The following is a 1,233-nucleotide window of genomic DNA, read 5'->3' as shown; positions in this document are numbered from 1 at the left end:
CTCTTTCCCAGGTGCTGCTCTGCAGCAGCTCATGCTTTCAAAGGTTCCTTTTACCTTGGTCTGGGCAGCACATGCTCGAGCCAGTAGCGTCTTCCCTGTTCCTGGAGGCCCGTACATAAGGACTCCTTTGGGTGGCTGGATACCCAGGTTTTCAAATTTCTCCTTATGATTCATTGGCAGGACAATGGCCTCCACAAGCTACAGCAGAAGAAAAATATTATCATGTAAACTCAACCTATTCCACAGATCCAGGCTGCCTGCTTTGAGCTGAAGTTCAAAGACTTGTCCTCAGTCACATCAGAGACTAAACATCAAATATCACCTCTTGAATTTGTTTATCCAGCCCTCCGATGTCACTGTACTGCTCTGTGGGTCTCTCATCCACCTCCATGGCTTTCACCCGCGAATCATATTCAGTAGGTAGAGTCTCCAGGATCAAGTAAGAGTCTTTGTTCACCCCCTGTAAACACAAGTCCCTTGCTCTCAACAGGCCCTCCAGAGCAGTTACTAAACCCACAATCAGAGATGATTCACCAGACCTCACGAATGCAGGAATAACAATGGCTCTCTTCAAATCACCACAGCCTGGCACAGTGGACAATGCCACAGCTAACCTAGCATGTTCTTAAAAACAGGAGTCCAATTTATTTATGATACAAAAGACTGGTTTTAGAAAGCTTACTAGACAATACCTAAATGTTAAGCCTAATTGTATATATAAAGAAACCACCCCCCACTCCCAAAATACTTTTTGATACTACAAATAAAACTGAACCCATAATATATTTTAGTCAAGATTTTAGTACATAAATGGTCTTGGAGATATCTGGACAGATTTGTCTTATTTCTAGAAGGGAAGACATATGCAATTTTCTGGCCAGTATCACTCACCACCAGGTCTCCAGGCTTCAGCTTCTCAGCATCAACCAACCCAATAACAGGCAGGAAATATGTCTGCAGAAAAGAAGTCCAAGTAAGCAAAACAAGCTGTACTAGGAGAAAGTCCTTTTCAGCATTTCTCACTCCTGGCTGGACACCTGGGTCTTACCTGGCGTGTAGAGGTCTTGATCACAGCACACTTGCCCTTTCTCTGGGAATCTAGGTCAATGTTTGCTCCATCCTCCTCCTGGTCATTTGGGTCAACATCCAGGAGCTGAAAACCAGAGTGAATGGTTTCACAACAATGCTAATGGGCAGCATGAGCCCAGGATTAACACTTCTAAATTATATTCA

General features: G+C 44.0%; 1 protein-coding gene across 1 annotated transcript in view; it reads right to left on the bottom strand.

The window, feature by feature from the left end:
* The window catches only part of PSMC3 (proteasome (prosome, macropain) 26S subunit, ATPase, 3), a 5,003-nt gene that overhangs the window by 2,912 nt on the left and 858 nt on the right, over positions 1–1,233 (bottom strand). The window contains exons 2-5 of the mRNA XM_009999522.1: positions 1,049–1,153; positions 892–954; positions 323–460; positions 55–198 (exon numbers count right to left, since the gene is read on the bottom strand). Coding sequence (XP_009997824.1) covers positions 55–198; positions 323–460; positions 892–954; positions 1,049–1,153 — 450 coding nt within the window. The remainder of the gene's footprint in view (positions 1–54; positions 199–322; positions 461–891; positions 955–1,048; positions 1,154–1,233) is intronic.

Source organism: Chaetura pelagica, unplaced genomic scaffold (assembly GCF_000747805.2).
Source record: "Chaetura pelagica isolate M959 unplaced genomic scaffold, ChaPel_1.0 scaffold55, whole genome shotgun sequence".
In the NCBI taxonomy this organism is placed as follows: Eukaryota; Metazoa; Chordata; class Aves; order Apodiformes; family Apodidae; genus Chaetura; species Chaetura pelagica.
The sequence above is the reverse complement of the archived record's forward strand: the minus strand, read 5'-3'. Positions and strand labels throughout refer to the sequence as shown.